A 19,379-nucleotide genomic window follows, 5' to 3' on the forward strand; every position below is an offset into this window, starting at 1 on the left:
ACTGCCCCAGTTAGGTCACAAAAAGACACATTTACTCATCAGTCATCAAAAGACGGGAACAGTGTCCTTCCTCTGCCTATCAAAAAGCACGGCGAGCCTGAGATTTTCCCACCCTGTCTACATGTCTCCTAGGCATTCACATGTATGTGAGAACATGCGGCGTCCTCTAACGTCATGTGATGTGCTCTCACCCGGAAACTTGAAGAGTTCATGGCTGTCAAAGGCTGCCATTTTGGGTGATACTTCAGTTTTTCAGCAAACTCTTGTCATGCAAAGATCACATAAGGTCATCAGAGCAATGAACTGTATTCAGACATAGAGTTTTGACAGATTCTCTGCGGTGACTCCTAAAAGGAGAAGCCAAACAGTTTAAAAATAACAAATAAACGAGTCACCAAATTAACATTTCAATTAATATCTAACATCAAATGAACATGTCCAATCTGCATTTTGTGCCTGCACTCACAAATAAAAGTAACGTGAAACAGGTAAACAGGTTGTCATCATCATCATTTCGAATGACAACAATTGAAGTTTCAGTGACTTGGCATCATCATCAAGGCTCTGTTGAATAGAGATGGGCATGAATATTTAATTACTCAATTATGTATTTGATTATAAAACATTGATGAGTTAATGCCACTTTTCCTGAATTTATTTAACAGACACACTATTAAAAGACTTAAGATTGATTGAATGTATTTTTACTCGAAATGCCTAGTGAGCAAAAATAAACTTATATAAATAACACTCTGCTGATTAATTACATAATAATTGGCTGATTATTTAATTATTATTCAGATGGCGAAAATCACACTCGATCAGATTAAATTAAATAATCATGACAAATTAATTTATAAAAAAAATCAACTGACAAAACAGGACAAAGATAATTTTTGAGTCCTTTCCGATAGTGAACGGTTTCAAATATTATAACAGGATACACGTAGAGTTGGGGCGATATGGCTCATATGGCTTAAATGACCTATAAATATGGTCAAATCCTGCTGTAACATAAATAATCAGGCTTAGAATTGAAAGACTTATCTTATATCTTATTATTTTGTCATAGAATTTATCTTCATTCCTTCCATATTTAATCAATATTTTGTATCATGTATCTCAGAATTGGTCCCACAATATCAGTATTGCAACAGCCTTGAAAATCAGGATAATACATCACAGATGCAATATCGTATGATGGTAGCAGAACCTTAGACAATAGTTTGTCCCCATGTGCAGTTAACACAGTAACCACAGACTAAAATCTTGTTTTTCTAAGAGTTTTCGGGCAAAAAAACCCCATTTATTTCAGTGTCACATTGTGTGCTACGGGGGTGAGAGAATCATGTGCGCTAAAGGTGTAAGGTGAATGTAAAAAAAAAAGAGATGTGGCAGATGCACAAAAGAGTGCTGTTGCTTCCTTTGACCGTTGCTGGGAGCCCTGGGTGCCAGTCCTCTACTTTATGGCCAGGCGGTGATATAAAAGAGCCTCTAACCTCCACCGAGCTGGCATTACCATAAGTAAACCCCGCAAAGCACGTCACTGCTGTGGACAAATACCAGGGTGGCACAGGTCCTCTCTGCTCTCTCTCTCTCTCTGCACAATCCATAGCCTTATGGAAATCAAGAAAAACTTCAGGGAGGATCTTTCCGCTCCCCTCCTTTATTTCTTTTCTCCGTGTGAAGCAAGCGTCCGTGTCATCTCTGCCACTTGCTGGATTAACCTTGCTCTACATTTTCTTTTCTCTCATCTTGCATTCGTCTGCTTCTAAAAAGAAACCCAACAACGCCAAAACCTCACATATTTTTCATATTATTTTGACAGGAGGAAAAAAGAAAAAAAGAGTGCCACCAAAGTCACTCTTCCTCCCTCCTCTTCTTCTTCCTCACCTCTCCTGAAGGTGGAATGTGGCTGTGTGGGCCAGTGTCAACTGTGGTCTATCTGCTATCGTATCCAAGAAGGCTCAGAGTCAACAGCTCGGAGCAGAGGCTGTAGCCGCCTGCCGCCGCGCTAAGTGAATAATTGCACTGTAACACGACCGCTGCTTCATGGCTACACCACCGTGCACACCACTCACTCTTTACACACACACACACTGCAAACAGCTGGCTTTACTCTGCTATGCGCTTCTGAGCAGTGAAGCCTGAAAACTTGAGATCATCATCTCCAAGAAAACTTTTATTTTTATTATTCCAGCAGTACTTTCTGCAGAGTTGTAATGACTTTTACTTTGGAAAGGTTTTCATGCTGACTTTTGACACCAATCATAATTAAAGCTGACTCTACAACCCTCACATCTACTCTGTGTGGCCGCACAGCAGCAGTGACTCCGAGTTCAAGTGCAGTCCATTAATCACCTCTATGTGAAACACACTTCGCCAAAAACTAAGATTACAACCACAAGCCGAGTAGATGTATTATGTATAATAAACCCCGGTATAATAAAATCTAACAAAAGTTAAAGTCAAATTAATTAAAAGACAATTTAAAAACCAACTCCCAAGGACACAGGTAATAAGTGCAGGGTGGACAAAAACGTGCTTAAATTTCAAAGATGTTTTTAATTCCCTTTCAGTGGAAAAAAAGAGGTCAATTAGCTTCCTATCAGCATTAAACACCAGTTAACTACTATCTTGATGTGTGCAAGATTATGAGTTAGTACACAGAGGAGAGAGCTGATGGATTTGCTGTGTGCATCTCATCATCAATAAGATGAACAAATATTGCAGCTGTGGATTTCCTGACCAAGGGATGGAGTGTAAATTGAAAACAATAAAGGGCTAAGAAAAGAGCTCTCGGGATCCCCAGAAGTAATTGCTCCGCTACATGAGGAGATGTCCCCAACCGACAAAGCCCTCAAGTGAGATCTGTCAGAACCACTTAGGTGTACTGTTGCAATTATCCAACAAAGTGAAGGCAGCAGGAAAAACGTCTGACGGTTGTTTCTGTTCAACTAAATATCACTGATTATCTCAAACACGCAGAAAGTGTTGGGCGTGTATCACCCAACGCCATCTTTAAAACTTGGCTAAGATCATTTCTGTTAGCCTGGGTGAACCCAGCTGAGTCTGGCAAGGACAACGTTTTGGCCGACTGCAGAATCTAAAAAAAAGGGAAACCAATCAGAAACTGTTTTTGTTTTTTTGGCTTAACACGATGATGACAGTGAAGCGACGTGTCACAGTATTTGTATATGTCCAACATGTCAGCCACCGAAGAGCAGCTGCCTTTGGAAAATGCCATTGCCAGATAGTAGGGCTGTCAATAGATCAGACAGTGTGCATTTCAGACACCATTGTTTAATTGTATCTTTCTTTTGAAAGAAAGAACTACACATAGAACAATGTGGTTACAAAGACACTCTAAACTCAGGCCTCAGGCAATTAGTCACACATCTGTTTTTTTTGACAGTCAAGGCAAAGGATCGTAACTTCCAGTCATTGTCAATAAACGATTAAACGACAGCCCTACTAGATAGTCATCACTCTTCTTGGTCTGATTGATTGTGAGGTCTTTCCAATTGCACAAAAGAGGCCCTTTCATCTACGTCCGTTGGTTACGCTTCTTTAAAGTGGGGAGGTGACTACACCTTTTCCAGACTCGTACTCGATCTCACATGAGATTGAGATGTGGTCAGGCTATAATTCGCGACTCTGAGGCTTAAAAATGGGAGTTCAGGTTCTCATGGGTGTCGCGGCAACCAGTGGCCACTTGGTCCAGACCTAAATACTACTCAAATGAAAAGAGAGCCAGGAACATTTTCACTTTTTTTGTGTGGAAATGTAGCCCCACACCTTCACCCTGACAGCTGTAAAGTGGTTGTGATTAATGGCGCAGCACTCTGATGCCATCGAAATTATGCTAGACGTGAATCTGCATATTAGCCACTGGACGTTACAGTTCGAAAATGTGTGTGTGTGTGTGTGTACTCTTCACCAAATGTGAGCTTGCATTGGACCAATGGCACAGTTTTGCACTGCCAAAAGTTTGTCTCTCTCTTTCTATGAGTGTGTGTGTGTACTCATATTTGTAACCTCTTTAGAACCTTTTCTAGCATTAACACTGACCTTGCCAGGACCATCAGTCCTCACAGAGACCAAAACCTGGTTCTAATGAGGCAGAACCTTAGCACTAAACTTAAGATTTGAATTGTGGTTAGGTGAAGGTTGGGCGTTAGGTTTAGTGTGTGTGTGTGTGTGAGAGTGTGTGTGATGTACCAGTTTTCCGCAGAGGGAAGTCATCCCGGGGGTTGTAGACCCCCAGCACCGGGTGGTTATAGGTGGACACCCCAGTCTGTGGAGGCGAGCTCTGGTCCAGAGAGCTGTGCTGGGTTTTACTGTCAAAACAAACACAATCAAAATTAAATTAAAGAATCCACAACACTGGTAACACTGATAACTGTGCGCATGTGACTGAATGAGCAATAACTGCATGGCTGTCACAGATCTGTATGATTAAAACATCACGGCAAATCTCCTGGCAAAGGTTCGCTGCCATCTGTTCACTGCCTACAGAATGAGGTGGAGTTTGTGGGCAAAGTTAAGCCGAGCTCAGCTGGCTTCAGCCCATATTATGCATGTTGCTGACACACACACACACAAGCACCTCTCCTCCCAAACTGAGGGCAAACTGGACGTCCAGCGGGGGGCCACAGAGTAACATTATATGGATGGAGGCATACGCCGCTAAAAAAATGACTTTTTTTTTTTTTTTCTGACAAAAACTGAACTATTTTGAATGCAGAACTTTGATTTTTACTGCCTTATAAACACGTTTACTGTTTTTTACTCGAATATGACTCGATGTTTTAATTTGCATAATGAATTCTTTGGTTTGTATGCCCACATCTCGCAGATAAGGAATGCACGTGAGGAGGAAACGGCGAGTGTACACACCTGGAAAAAAAGGCTCCGGAGATGCTACAATAAACACTCAAGGCTGAGTGTTCCGTTTAAGTGCCCCATCATCAGCTTCCAATTATCCTGCTATCACGTGTGTGTGTGTGTGTGTGTGTGTGTGTTGTTGCCATCTTTGTTTCATAACGCTGCTCCGTGCATCTCTCAGCCAGGCTCACACAGAACGGCAGGTGAGGAAGAGGAAGCAGCTTCCTGACAGATTAAGGCACAGTCCAATACATTATTCATCTGCTGTCAGAGAGTCAATTACCCTCAGAACTTATAATCATCTGCAGGAAGCTTCTATTGTGTTCTGCTGCTTACAGTCATCAGAGGATGCCGCTAACCTGACAGCGCGTGATGTCACGTCATGCCACTGTTGTGTAATTCAGAGCAAAAACTGGATTATCTATGGAAATCGATGGCAGAGGGAACGATTTTGAGAATAAAGTTGTAATATTACAAGAAAAAAGAAAAAATTATTAATCTCAAATTTCAAAAATTAATTTTGAAAATCGACTAATCATTTTTGGGTGAAAAAAGACACACTTTTACACTTTTTTAGTGGTGTCTACCTCCATCCACATGATGTGACTGCAATGATTAATTCATTATTAATCTATTACTAAATTAATCGGCAACTACTTTGATAATCGATTCATCGTTTTAGGTTGGAAAAAAGGGGATAAAACAAGACAATGTCAGAAAATGTTGAACGGCGTTCCCCAATCAAAACTATTATCTCCTCAATTCTCTTCTAGAAATTTACATTTTTTTTTCCTCGTAAAATTACAACCTTATTCTCAAAAGCTTCAAGTCCTTTTTTTCCTTCAGTACCGCCCTCGTACTGTGTCAAAGAAAACCAACTGTACACACAAACATTCTACTTTTTTTTTTTTTTTTCCCCAAACAGTAGATGTTCCTCACCGGTACCAGTAGGGGGCGTCGTTTGGGAGGCCTCCTTGGTTGAGGCTCCGTTGAGCCAGAGCTTTCTTCTTGTTCAGGACAAACTCCTGAAGACGCATCTTTACCTCAGTGCTGGCCACAGCACCTGAGAGAGAGAGAGAGAGAAAGGTAGCAGGTGATTACATCGAAACTGAGACGTCTGTTGTAAACTTTACCTTTGCTATATTCACTGATATTTACCGTTTACAGTGTGAAAAAATTGCCAATTTGTCCTCCATGTGAAAACATATAACAGTTTAAAGCTCCAGTATGCAACACGTACAGTATTTATTTATTTATTGGCAGAAACTGAACTACTACCCTTATATATCCAAGTACAAGTGTATAACATTGCTTTAAAATAAGAATTATTTGGTTTTGTGGCCTTAGAATTAGACCTCATTTTTATGTACTTGTAGCCCTTAAACGCCAAGCGCATCACAGACGACATGTTTGCACTGCATTACTGCGTTTACGCGGCGGTTTGCGCTATCGGAAAAATTCCCGCGGTGGTTTGAAAGCTCAGAAGTTGCACATCAAAGCCAACGTGTGGTTATTACAATAATTTCACTCGCGCTGTTGCAGGAAGCCGGAGAATCTGCATCTTTGTCGCCAGAGAGGAGAGAGTTGAAAAAATAAATATAAGTCAGACAGTTCCCCCCAAATCGTACAAGTCATATTAAGGATTTTAGTAAACATTTGCTGCAAAAGAAAGGTTTGTATTTGTAACGACTGAGCTTCTGGAGGTTCATTCTGTTTCATGAGTTTTTAATAACTGCAGAGAAACCTGGGTCAATTTCAGGGCATTGTTGCCTTTATTACTTAGCAGAGAGAAGAGGAATCGCAAGCAGTTTAATGTGCAGTTTGGGATGGCTCAGTAATAAGACTTACAGTCCATTTAAAGTAGTTTTGTTAACTTTAATCTCTAAATCAATACATATTTTACCCCTTTGTTTTAGTTAATTGTAAATCAAATATATATGGGTTTTGGACAGTTGTTTAGAAAGGGAAAACAAGGTGCTTTAATAGTGCCTGAGGCTCTATAGATTTTAATTAATTCAAATCAAATCAAAATTTCATAATTAAAACAATTAGCAATTAAAATAATCGATACTGAGTAATCATGAGCTGCAGCCCAACCCCGCATCCCAGAACGAATCTTCTAAAAGGGCTCGGGAAAGAAGAACGCAGGGAAAAAGAAACATAAACTATGCAAATTGCTGAGAAAATTGAAGCCGCTGAAACCACAAACCACACTCGTGCAGGTACACATGAGGGCAAACACACCGTGCCACCGCCGCTCTCACACACACACACTGGACTCACACGGGCGCAGCCTAGGTCTGTAACCACTTTCCATACAGTGTGTAAACTGCTCTCAAGGACTCCTGTCCACTGTCTTTCAATGGACTGTTGAGAGACGTCCAGCAGGCAGCCGTAATAACTGGGCTCAGCCGCCGCCAAGGCCACCGGCTAATACAGCTCGTTTACCGCAGTAAATACACAGGTTCTCCAAGTAAAATGGAAACACACACTTGCATGTACAGAAGCACACTCTGTGAATACTGATCTCAACTGTGTTTTTGAAGGGAAATGTATGAATTTATTTCTACGACGTTCAGATTCTTCCAAACAGACCATCAGCAGGACTATGGTGTTGCTTTGTCTACAACCTGGTTTCCACCAGGTTTCCACACTTTAGTTCAGATTAGTACTAAAAGCAGAACTTTGCAAGTCTGGTCCCTTTCTCTCTACGGAGCTCCCCCTATAGTTTCAGAGTACATATTTTTTATTACTCCACCGTAAACATCGTAAAAACCATCTGTGGATGCTCCCCTTTCCTGGCCAAATGCGTACATATCTATCTATACATTGAATTAATCTGCGTTAATTGTATAATTTTGCATATATGTCTGTTTATGACAAAACAAACAAAGTTTATATTTGCCTATTTATGACACAGATTCTTTAATCCTTTAACACCCAAGCCTCAAAATGTCCGTCTGGACTGTTTTGCTTATTCTAACCATAAAAGGACCAGAAAATGTCCCAAGTCAAGTGATTTGGTCCATTTTTCCAGAATAAGCTCCAATATCTGGCAGTTATTTACAATTTGCTGCATGTTAAAATAGTATTTTAACAATTTAAAATGAAGAAAAACTAAAAGGTTTATTTAGAAAAACACTGCAGTTGTTACATTTGAAATTTAAACAGTATGAAACATATTTTCAATAACATCTTTTTAGACTTTTGTCTCTCAATGTGCAAAAACAGGCCAAAAAATGGAAACTATGTACAGGTGTTCTTCCCACTCTCTCCCATCTGGCGTCAAAGACGCTGATTCTCCGGCTTCCTACAACAGCGCGAGTGAAATTCCGGTAACAATCACACATTGTCTTTGACATGCAACTTCTCAGCTTTCTCAAACCATTGGAATTTTTCCGATAGCACAAACCGTGGAGTAATAACAGTAATGCAAAATGCACTTGTGCCAACGTTTCGTCTGCGATACGCTCGGTGTTAAAGGGTTAAACTATCCAACATTTTCAGTTAATTCTCATTCTGATGGTTTTTATATAATTCGATAGTGACACGGTGTATATCACAATAAAAATCAAATCAGTATTTCTATATGGCTGGGTGATATGGCTTATAAATAATATCTGGATATTCTTTGGCTATATATCTCTTATCGGGACATAAAGCTGCACACAGATGAGATGTTTGTGACAATAAACTGTAAATACACTCTAAAATAAAATATCTACTTATTACATTCTTACAATACAGTTATTACCTTTCATTTCAGATAATACCTGCTTTATTTCTTGTCCTTTCAATGTGAAATGAAGGACATGTGTTTGAAACAATTAAAAAATGTCCTATAATATGGTCAAATTCTGCTATAATAAATAATTTGGCTTAAAATAAAACAAGTGTTATCAGGTGACTTTTCTAAAAAATACAATTTTGTCAACTTTGTGTCTTTTTAATCAATATATACAAATGTATTCAATAAAATGTCACGATATAGATATAATATCCATATATTGCTCAGCTCTGGGTGGAGTATCAGGAACTAGACTGCCAAAATAAAGTAGTACAAGAAATTAGCGTATGTAATTCAATCACTGCTAATCGGAGCAGGATCCAACGGCTCCGTGTAAACATATGGTTGTGGGTTTTATGGGCAGTGGAGAATGGTCTTGTGAGAGGGAGTGACTGTTGTTACAAACGGCAGCACAGATAAACTCACTCTCTTGTCCCCGCTCCTTGTTCTTCAGCAGCTGCAGCTTCTGCTCCCGCTGCTGCTTCTCCAGCTCCTGCTCCAGACGATGATTCTCCATTTTCCTCTGATGCTCCAGCAGCTCCTGCTGGTGCTTCATCGCCAGCAGCTCCTGTTGTTGCTACGGAGGAGAGAACAACACACAGTCAACTCAAAATACCGGTTTTCTCTGTCCGCATGTCCTCAATTATTTACTTTTCTGCATTAACATTCCACTCCTTGAGTCACTTTCAGGAATAATTAAGTCCGACAGGTGCCACAAGTTTTGCAGTATCATTAAAAAACCTCCGGGCTCAAGCTTAAGCGTTTAAATACATATAAACAATTCAAATGGGGATGGGGCTTTAGTGAGACACATAATCCAATCTGCCTATTCCTCATCACTCCAGGACAGAGCAAGAGAGAGGAGAGCATCTGTTAAATACTTTAAATGTTAAAAACCTGCTCTTCCTTCAGGCCTTTTCGAGTGAAGAACACACTCTGCAGTTTGTCCTGTAACCTTAAAAGGTCAGAAATAAAAATCCACATAAAAGCACCGAGTGTGCTCACAAACACCTTTTGGTCCCGGTGAAGCGTCCTTGAGCGAGGAGCCGGGGACTCGCTGTGAGTCACGGTGGATAAGAGCGTCAATTAAACGCCACAAATGCACAGTGAAACGCAGCTCCTCTGGAGCCTTAATGATTTTTGACAACCCGGGCCACCGAATCAAGAGTCCCAATTACTCTTTGATGTCTCCGTAATATACAATAAATAGGCGAGCTGTCTGTGCTCGCACTCTGCCAGCAACATAATGACCCCTCTCTCTCTCTGACGTGCCGAGGAATCGACCCTCTTCTCCCCCTCATGATCGCACGCCCAATGGCAATATTTGATCACTTACCGTAACTGCAAGTAATCAGCTTCTGATTGCTTTTTTTTTTTTTTAACACCATAAATAGACACTTAGTAGTTGTGTTTACCATGATGGCAAATCAGACGCTCAATACAAGTCTGCGAAGACATTAAGTGGCCGCTGAAGGTGAGATGAAGGTGAGGCGAGAAAAGCATTGGCTCGCGTCCAAGCCCGAAGCCTCCATCTCTCTCTCTCTCTCTTTTTTTTTGTGTCTTTCAATCAAGGTTGAGGATCAGGGATTGAGTGGGTGGGAAGGCTCAAAGTAACCTCTCCACCCACATCCACAGACACACAAACATGCCAGAAACCTCTGTGGCTCATCAGACCAGCAATCTGCACACAAACTTTCCCTTTTGACTAATACTCTCTAGGGCTTCAGGATATCTCTTGCTTTATGAAAGAAATGTTTTGAATGTGTTTGCACACATTCAAATGTGTGTGTGCGCGCGTGTGTGTGTGTGTGTACACAGGGGCTGTGAATGGGGCCGATTGAGGATGGGCCTCCCTGCTCAGCCTGTGCGTCACTGGCCTCCACCTGAGTGGTCCTGCAGCCCCACCACAGGCCAGACCAGCCGGTCAGACACCATCGCTCATCATCCCACAGCGTTGGGCTGGGCGGAGTTTTGAAAATCATACAAATACATATATATTCAAATATGATATGAGAAAATGTAAACAAAAAAATGTGAATAAATGATGTCTTGCTTTGCTCAAAAACTCAAACAATTATTGACAATTGATTGTCGATCAATCGTTAGAATAGTTCAATACAGTGGCTCACAGTCGCTAAATACACCAGATTTTAGAAATTTCCTTGGTAAATGTTGGAGATTAACGCACATTTTCAGGATGTTTAAGTCCCTTTAACTAATCTACAGTTGGTGGTTCTTGTGTCGACACTCTCTGACAGGGCAGTCGTCGACTGCAGGTGAGACCTCCTGGTCACACTGTTGTAAAAAAAATGTTCGAGGTATTGGAAATAAGCAGAGCCTGGCTTTGAGCATCGATATTTATAAAACAAACAAAAAAACTATCTGTGAACTGGAGATGATGTTGACATAGAACCTCCTCTCCTCTACCAACACGATGGGTCAGACTGGACTCAAACACCGTGTCTGTGAGAATGCCATTGCAGCAGAGACACGCGGCCTCCAACCGGCCAAACAACAATCAAACTCCACTCTGCTACACTATTAACACAAGCTCAATCACACATACAAACCAGCAGAAAATGGAAAAAGGTGAGAAAGCTCACCCAAACTCTCACTCTCTAAAGAAACAGGTGAGGAGTGGATCCTTGGAAAAAGAAGCTGCTCAGTTGGATGTGCATGCTTGACACTCCACATGAACAAAACAGTAGAATGTTTCTTTCTTTTTTTTATATGCCATTTCTCCTGTGTATTACAGCCTCAGCGTGTGTGGGTGTGCTGATCTAGATCCACTCTGTATTTCCAGGTCATGATGGTCATGTGAGCGAGATCCGTTCTGGTTTCAAAATGTCACCTAGTGCTGGATATGTAAAAAAAAAATTAAAAAAAAAAAATCCAAAGCTACCCATTCGCTTTGCAGAAGTCCTTCTTTTCACATGTTTTTCTGAATCACTACTTCCTTTTTAGGGCTGGACAATATATTGATAGTGATATATATCACAATATACACCTATAAGATATAGTGGGATATAAAGCTGCACACAGGTTGTTTCTCTGGGGTATGTGACAATAATATCTACTCTTTATGATCTGTTTTACAAGCTTAAAATACATTTTATATTATACAGTGTTAAAAACAATGAAATTGCCTATATATATATGGTCAAATTCTGCTATAACACAAACAATTACAGGCTTAAAAAGAAAGAATCTACACATCCTTACATAGCTTTTTATCCATTCTTGGTGTAAATGGACGCCTAAGTGCCACCCAGTTCTCGGCTCCTGCTGCATCTACTAAGTGACTAAGGAAGCTGCTCTCTGCTGCCGAGTGTCGTCTGTTAATGAAGAATCCTGTAACAGACTAAATTAAGGGCCGCCTCCGCTTTGTTTAGTGAAGTTTAAAATGGGTTTGGGAGGTTTCCCTACAGACCAGCCGGCAATTTGAGGCAGCGGAGGGCGAACCCTTTTCTCCACATACAGCTGCTAAAATACGTATAGTACTAAAACAACTGTGATAGGTCATATAAACAGTATATATCAATATCATGATCAACAGATCTTCTCTCTGTCTATTTTCGCTGCCAGCCATAAATTAGTCCATGTATAGGAAACTAGGGTTGAGCTGATATTGGTCAAACTCACTGGATCGGATATCAGATAAAAATGTAAAATCCAATACAAAAATCCTGCAAAATAATAAATAAAAATCAGCAATAGCATTTTGGCTGAGTCTGGCTGGGCTGTTTATTTCTGCTTTATGGGAAAAGAATACTTGTTCCACAGTTGGAGAATAATGTCTTGAAATAGCTAGAAATGGCTCCCATAAAGGTGTTGTTAATAGCTGCATGGTTTGAAAGGTCTAAAATTACCGTAATCTAACTGATATCAGTATCGGCAGATGCTCACGTTTATTGGGCACGAAAAAGTTGTATCGTGCCATCCCTATAGGAGACCCTGATTTAAGTTTTCCACTGTTGTCTGGCCTGAAATTATACAAACAGGGACGGTTAGTCTCCCCTTTTTGCAGCTGTAACAGCTTCCACACCTCTTGGAACACTTTCCTCAAGATTTTCAAGTGTTTCTGTGGGAATTTTGTGCTTCGTTCATTCTGTAGAGCATTTATGAGGTCAGACACTGCTGTTGGAGCAGGCCAGGCTCATAATCTCTGTTCCAGTTCATCCCAAAGGTGCTCGATGGGGTTGAGGTCAGGGCTCTGTGCGGGCCAGTCGAGTTCTTCCACACAAAACTCGTAAAACCATGTTTTTACATGTTTTGGCACAGTCATGTTGGAATAGGAAAGGGAACTCCATCAATGATGTTGGCAGCATAGCATTGTCTAAAATGTCTTGGCATGCTGAAATTGCCCCTCATTGGCGATAAGAGGCCGACCCCAAAGCCTGATTAAAACACCTGAATTCAATACTTAACATGTGTGGCCAAATACTTGTCCATTTTTAACTCAATATATAAATAAATATTCAATATTTAACTTAAAGCCAGGGCCGCAATACGACGTAAAAGCAGTGGAGGGACCCAATGTTTAATTACTAAAAGATTACTAAATAACATGTCAGCTAATTTGAGTGATTTTCAAATAATTAATACAAAATTTCTGGTTTTTCAGCTTCTTAAATGTAAGGTAAAGTGATTGTTATCATCTGCAGTCTTATCATTAGGTGTCACTAATGCTTACACAGTGGACCTTTACTTAGTATTGATTGATATTTTGTTATAGAAAATAAAAGTCTACAAATCAAATTCTGATCTTATTTTTTAAGCCATTCACCTTCATTTCGGGTTTTTTTTGTGGTGTTGTTGTTCACACCCTTCTAGTTTACCTGAATTGGTTGTTTTTAAGGTTATTAAAGTGAAACTATGCAGGAATTAACAGCTTCAAATTGGCTACACACACACACACCTCTAGCCAGGTACCAGCTACAAGATCGAGGCAGTGATTGCGTTATTTTAGACGTTCATCAAGGCAAAGCCAGCAAAAAAGTGGCCACACACATGAGTAAACCTGTTTCATCGAATAGAAAGAAACTTGCAAAACAGATGCAGACAAGGCTCCACAGCTTGTGTTCATCAGCACCGTTTAAAACAAATGCACATGGCCAGGAGAGATGAATGCAGGGGGGAGTGTTTACAGCGAGAATAAAGCAGTAAACAATGGACAGATGGATGGACATACTCCGAAACTGTGGGGGGAACCCCATAGAGACAAAAACTTGCAAAGTTCCGCTTTAAAATAACAACCCTACATTTTCACAACTGTACGTGACATACCTTGATGTGCTCCTGGAGTTGGACCTCATGCTGGCGGGACAGCTGCTCGTGCTGCCGCTGGAACTCTGCGATGAGGAGCTGCCGCTGGATATGCTGCTTCTGCTTCAGGCTCAGCAGCTCCTGCTGTAGCTGCTGCTCGCGCACTGTGGCCGCCGCTGCCACCACCACGCTGTTGCCCCCGCTGCCCTGTCCCGTGCCTCCGAGGGAGCCAGGCGACTGCTGACCGGGCGGGGACAGCTGGGTTACCTGCTGCTGCTGCTGTTGTTGATGATGGTCCACGCGCAGGTCCATGGGGATGGCAGCCGGTGGGAGACGCAGGGGAAGCGCTGAGTTGATGTCCACTACAAAGAGGGAGAGAGACAAGAGGAATGAGTTTCAGAAGGAGTACAAGAAAAGAAGGGAAGACCGACACCTTCATCCCTGAGCTACAAGCAAGATTTGGGCAAAAAAAAGGCCTGACACTGGAGTGGCGACTCCTAAATATCAGAGCCTTCAACCAGGTGACCCTGGATGTCTTGATTTAGTTCCACCCTTTCCTGCACCATCCACATCAGCAGTGGTGACGGGTCAGGAGAGGTCTGGGTAAGTGACAGACATCAGACTGTCTTTACTGCAGCATAACAACAACAATCAGACACCGAGTGGATTCTTATATGTAATTAGTACTATTTTAGTACGTGTTTGGTGCGTAAAATGCCAGAAAAAGAAAATTTATCTGTGTTTCCCAAACCTGGAAATGATGATATTCTTGAATGTTTTATTTTGTCCACAATCCAAAATTAATCAGTTTTAATGATTCATTTGTCAAATGGAGAAAAGAAACCAGAAAATATTCACATTTAAGAAGCTGAAAAATTAGAAAGCTTGTTTTTATTATTGAAAAAACGCAATAGTAATCGTTGCAGCCCTATATGTAATGTCACCGTCTTAAACGGGACCTGACTTCCACACAGCTGCTGATGGTTTTCCAACATTTTCAGTTAATTCTCATCAATTCCCAAAATTTCCGGAGTAAAGTTCCATGGAAAGTTTCTGGAAATGTACAAGATAGAAATGCTCTGCCCCTTTTCGGCCTTAGCTACAATAAATCATTTAACAACCTTCAATTTCAAAAATGTAATACAAATGTTTATTCTAGTCAATCCTTATAAATTGCTATGGAAAGTTTCCAACTTTGAAAATTCCCAGAATGTTGCAACCCTATTTTATAAGCCATACGGTTAAATACAGTGATAATGAGTAATATAAAAGGTATATCAAAAAAAAAAATGTTTCCCATATGGCCCAGCACTGGTGTGAAAAACATGAAGATCACTCTGATGGCATTGGTGCAGTGTTTTCATGCTAAATGTGGCTGATGCTGCACTTGCACATGAAGGTCAGCGACAGCGGACAAAGATTGCATTGAGTCTCCTCGGCGAGGCGCAGCCACCCACAAATCACTGTACAGGAAGCCTTCCAATCACGCCGCTTCCTCCCCGTTAAATCTGAATAAACAGGAGCTGATTGGCTGATTATTTACCTACATGTTTACAGCGATACTCGCCTCATACTCGCAGTTAATAAAATAAAGAGGCACGTAATCACTGGTGCACTCGATAGTGGGAGCTGCAGAGCCATAAACTGCTTCCATCGTGATTTGCCTAAAGTCCCAGAGAGATTTCTCCTGATTATTCTGTCACAGTTGAACAACTTCACATAAACTGAGGTGTGAAAACACCCTGGAAAAAACACACACACACACTCATAAATACACTTGACTTGACAAACAGCCACTCCAGCCCACGGTGACAAATTGATTTGAGGAGCAAAAGACGTATCGGCCCTCCTTGAAGCATCATTATTAGTTAGTCTGTTGCTTTTGTTTTCACTTCCTCTCGGATGTTTTTGATGAAGACAGAGTGTCCTGCATCTGTCTCTCTTCATATCTCATCTGTGATGCATCGCTCTCATAAAGCCACTCAACATCCTTTTAAACCAGAGGTGTGTTGTATTATTATTACTACTATTGTAAACTATACATTGCTCCCTATAGACACAAATGCTTTTAATTTGAAATTCTGTGACATATCATTTTAAGAAAATTGACATTGGTATAAACATGATGGGAAAATCATGATAAAGTTTTAAGCTCATATTGGGTAGAGCGAGCAGTTTTTCAACTGGAAGGTTGTGGGTTCAATTCCCAGCTCTCTGATGTTTCCTTGGACAAGACAACATGGCTTGAATGGCAAAAACTGTGGATCTGTGCCGCAGGTGCACCCATGGTAAACTGCCATGGGAATAATACACAACTCCTTATATGGACATCCTGAGGGTTTGCGTGTTTATAGGTCACATTCAGGCTTTAAAAAATGCCTTTTTCCCCAAAATGTGTGTTACGATTCATTTTATATTGCATTTTTAGTAGCGATATAAAGTAGCAATAATTGTGCGGATGACACAGAACAGACCGCTTTTCTTTTCTTTTTGTCCATAAAAGTGAAATTTGTACTGTGACGTATTTCCAAATTTCACAAATTCAATCCGATTTTAAACATTTTGAATACTTTTTTCCTCAGGTGTGTTTAAATAGTAGGTGAAAATGAAAGCAATGTTTCATCTGATTGAAAAAAAGGATATAAGACACTCTTCTTGTAGCCTCTGTATATACTGTACGTTTTAACATAGTGATGGGAAAAAAGCAGCCGAAATGCTCTGTGTTTCTAAGGGTTAAAAACTAGAAAAGTACAGAATACAGACAATTTACCATTGCCCACTCCTACTAAACAGATGCTTTTCCCCCATAAAGTTGGACATCCTGACCAGACTAGTTGCTCAGTGGCCACCAGGTCATAAACCGACACCAGACATAAGCATCTTTCTTCTCCTGGGTGTCAATCACAGTGCTGGCGCAGCAGCAGCTGAGTATGAAAACCATACAGTCTCATTAGAGTCTACACTTCCTCGTTTGTTCGTTTTTTTTCTCCCCCCTGCAGCAGGTGAGACACACCCCCGTGGGCTATTCTCATCCCTCTGCCATTGGAGAAAAGCGCAACAATTTGCAACAGGTCCTCAGGGACGGCTGACATGTGTGAGCTGACAACAACAGAGCGAGTCGGGAGTCAACACGGTTGTAAGGCACAGTGAAAAAAACAATGTCATTTCTGACCTGCAGTTTGTGAGGGTTGACATTCATCCCCCTCCCCCGTTACGAGGCGCTTTTCTTTCACTGTTCTTCCACTGACTCTACCTCACGGGGAGCTATGTATTAGTCATGCTTTGGCACTATAGGTGTAAAAAAAATCCAGATTCATGCAAAAATCGTGAATTTTATCCTCCAAATTCCAAATATTTTTAACGTTGCTGCAGTTTTAAACTGGCTCAGTTTTATGATGACAATTGAGAAGTATAGTATGTCATAGCCTCACATAACTTCACAACATAACTTCATAACATTATACCCAGGATACTTAAATGTAAAATAAAAAAAACATGTCTTGATTGCCTTTTTTCCAAATATAAAAGCTACCGAATCTTACCGAACAGAACTTTTCTTTGCACACAACACACAAACCATTTTATTTACTTACTTTTACCCCTGTTCTATATCTTTTCATTCATTTATTTATATGTGTAAGATGTACTTTATTGCCTCATGTGAGCTTTTATGTCTTTTCTTTATAATTCTGTACAGCACTTTTGGTCCACTGTGGTTGTTTTGAGGTGATTTACATGTGATGTTGGATTGGATTGGATTGCAGCTCTATGTAGTAAATCAAATTTGAGTAAAAATGGTTTGGTTATCTGTTTCTTTTACAATCAACTTGAAAGTGATTTTAATTTGCTTTTAAGGTATATATATATATATGAACCCTCGAGAACTCCCAGGTCATCAGGTAGCAGCATTTTAATGTTTCCCATTCCCATAGAACTAAAAAATATGGATTATGACCTTCATGGAAACCTGAGTGTAGCATAGAATGTTTAAGTTAAGACCTACAGTACCTTTTTAAATATGGCTTTAACGTAATTATTCATCTGATCTATTTTATTTCATTTTAGCATCCAACACATTATTATTACATCATTATTATTACATGTCATTTAGCAGACGCTTTTATCCAAAGCGACCATGATGTCTTTCGCACACAGGGTACCGGTCTTAACCACTGAGCCACTCCACCCTCTAAAACAAATTCATTTATTCCACTTTTTGATCTCCTTTAAACAATCTTCTAGTTATTCTAGTTAATCTCATCCTTTGTTGCTTATTGTACTCCTTTTATTTATTAGCGCATTACTTATCTATCTCATTTTATCTGTTAATATTTACGATTTCATTTTCACCTCAGGCTCAGTTTTCCTACACGGCTGTGTGCGGGTTCCATTATGGCGTTTTTCTCGCTTCCTTTTCTTTATTTTTTTCTTTTAATGCTGGGCTGTTTTTTTCTCGATGATGTTTTCATACTGTGAAACACAACGAGTGTGTTGCCTTGTCTGAGAGAAAGAGCCAGGTAAATAAAGTTGGATTCATGGATTGATTTTACGTGGCAGAGGTTTGTGGGAAAATAATAAAAAATAACGGTAATTAAGCAACATTTGTGCGTTGTGTTGTGATTTTACCTGATTTTTTCCCCCCTTTATGAGCCCCTTCCCAGTTTTAAGACCCTGAGTCAATATCAGCCAGTTTTTTGCGGGCTGAACGCAACAGGGGCTGCATATTAAGTCCTCAAGGTCAGACAAAAAACGTAAACACGCCGCAAAAAAACGTCATATTTTTTTCTTTTGTGACCAACAGCACAACTGCAAGCCAGACGGGACACAGGATAGACAGACGGGACACAGGATAGACAGACGGGACACAGGAGAGACAGACGGGACACAAGAGAGACAGACGGGACACAGGAGAGACATGGTCATCATAACTGAAAAAAAATACACTTCTCAAAGCATTGCAGCTACGCGCTTGGCTAATCGCAAATCCATAAAACCCATACACGGCAACGTGTGCATGCACGCTCTCCTTGTACACAATGTTCCTCTGTGGATGTTGACTAAGTGATAGTGATGCACATGAATGCAAAAAAAAAGGTTAGACAAACACACCTCTCTCACACACACACACACACACACACAGACACGGCATCTCTGTCACATTAATTGCTCAGCACATAAAAGAGGGAGAGAGAGAGAGAAAAAGAGAGGTGGGAAATGGTGCTGTTGTTACCCATCAGTGTCCTTTACAGTAGCCTCCTCTCCTCCTTATCACTGCACCTCCTCCTCCCTCCCTTCAGTCTGTTACAGTGGACAACAGTACGCTCCCTTGCCTCCTCATCCGACTTCTCCTCCACCTCTGTGACTTTGAGCTCTTCCCTCATCCTCTCTGCTGTTTTAACCTGATGGGCGTCTCTCTCCCCTCTCTCTCTCTCTCTTTACT

At 40.7% G+C, this 19,379-nt stretch overlaps 1 protein-coding gene across 4 annotated transcripts in view; it reads right to left on the reverse strand.

Moving 5' to 3' along the window:
* The window catches only part of LOC131449546 (histone deacetylase 4-like), a 69,721-nt gene that overhangs the window by 23,272 nt on the left and 27,070 nt on the right, over nucleotides 1-19,379 (reverse strand). For 3 of the 4 annotated variants that reach the window (XM_058622138.1, XM_058622139.1, XM_058622136.1), the window contains 4 exons: nucleotides 13,961-14,301; nucleotides 9,101-9,251; nucleotides 5,827-5,950; nucleotides 4,222-4,340 (listed from right to left, as the gene is read on the reverse strand). In XM_058622138.1, the coding sequence (XP_058478121.1) occupies nucleotides 4,222-4,340; nucleotides 5,827-5,950; nucleotides 9,101-9,251; nucleotides 13,961-14,301 (735 nt within the window). Of the gene's footprint in view, nucleotides 1-4,221; nucleotides 4,341-5,826; nucleotides 5,951-9,100; nucleotides 9,252-13,960; nucleotides 14,302-19,169; nucleotides 19,289-19,379 lie in introns of those variants that run through there. The other variant, XM_058622140.1, reaches the window with a different exon arrangement.

Source organism: Solea solea, chromosome 2, assembly GCF_958295425.1.
Source record: "Solea solea chromosome 2, fSolSol10.1, whole genome shotgun sequence".
Classification (NCBI taxonomy): Eukaryota; Metazoa; Chordata; class Actinopteri; order Pleuronectiformes; family Soleidae; genus Solea; species Solea solea.